Here is a 1,332-nt window from a genome sequence, read left to right on the forward strand (position 1 = left end):
AATGATATAATTAAATTGTATTATAATTATATAAAATGTATTTTTTGAAAGAAACCAATTTTTTAAATATATTTCTTTGGCAGATCACATTATATATATACATATCTCCCCTGTTTGTTTACGACTCATAACGCAGTGTCACTACATTTTTAATTAAATAACATCCTAAGTAATTTCATAACTAAATATTTCATAACTTTGAGTTTAGAATCAATTGAATAACACTTTGACAAATATAATCGTAAAATTATCAATTAAAATATTATTAACAAAATGTAAAACGTAAATAAGGGACTATAATATTATCTTCTCTTCTATATTATATCATTATTTCTTAGAAAAATTGATCGTTACGTATTGAATAATAAGTTTCACCAAAAAGAGAAGGAATAAAATATAAAAATAATTGCATCTTTTCAGGAAAATTACAATGTGCTATTTAATTCTTATGGTGTTCACTCTTTCATACATGACTTTGGTATCCTTATTGACGGACTTCAGAAAAAGAAAATTAACGTTCAAAGCATGGTTCCCGTTTGACTACTCGTTCTCCGTGATGTATTATATTTTATATATTCATCAAATGATCAGTATGCTATTATGCTGTTTCTTGAACATCGCCGGTGATTGTTTCTTCTCCGGATTAATGTTACACATTTGCTGACAAATCGAATTCTTAGAGTATCGTCTGTCAAATATCGCAAATGATCAAGCTAAGCTACGCGAATGCGTGATTCACCATTACCATATATTCGAGTCAGTTTCCTACATACATTAATTAATATTAATGTAAGCAACGACATTTCATATTTATATTTTATTTAATCGCCAGATACGCCGTGAACTTGAATGATAAATTAGTAAATATCATCGGCAGCCAATTCATAGGGTCCTGCTTGGTACTGTGTTGCCTGCTCCTTCGTTTAACAATAGCAGCTACTAATAATGTCGAAAACATAATGTGCATAGGTTGCGCGTTAATGCCGACCTTCTCCTACTGTTGGTTCGGAAATGAAGTGAAACTAAAGGTAAATTTACGTATAAAGTCAGCGCGAAGAAAAAAAATCTAACAGGATGTAATGTTTCACCGCATGTTTGCTTATAGAGTATGGAATTGTCGGAAAATATTTACAAAATGGAATGGCCGGATTACAATAACAACGTAAAGAAGAGTATCTTGATTATTATGAATCGCGCGACTCTAATACCCATAAAATTCACCAGTGCATATATCATTCCTCTGAATCTCGAGACTTTCGTGACGGTCAGTCTAACAAGTTGGTCACGTAATTATCAATTTGATAAGTTTGTTCACAACAGTTGACTCAATTT

At 30.9% G+C, this 1,332-nt stretch overlaps 1 protein-coding gene across 1 annotated transcript; it reads left to right on the forward strand.

Moving 5' to 3' along the window:
- Positions 1 to 832: 832 nt before the first annotated feature.
- On the forward strand, positions 833 to 1,286 carry LOC106751344 (odorant receptor Or2-like; the record flags this gene model as incomplete). Its single annotated transcript, XM_014632225.1, has 2 exons — positions 833 to 1,028; positions 1,106 to 1,286. Coding segments are annotated over 2 exons (377 nt in total), but the record flags the coding sequence as incomplete, so codon positions are not given.
- Between the last annotated feature and the right edge of the window lie 46 nt (positions 1,287 to 1,332).

This window comes from Dinoponera quadriceps, unplaced genomic scaffold, assembly GCF_001313825.1.
Source record: "Dinoponera quadriceps isolate SergipeBrazil2010 unplaced genomic scaffold, ASM131382v1 scaffold11758, whole genome shotgun sequence".
NCBI lineage: Eukaryota > Metazoa > Arthropoda > Insecta > Hymenoptera > Formicidae > Dinoponera > Dinoponera quadriceps.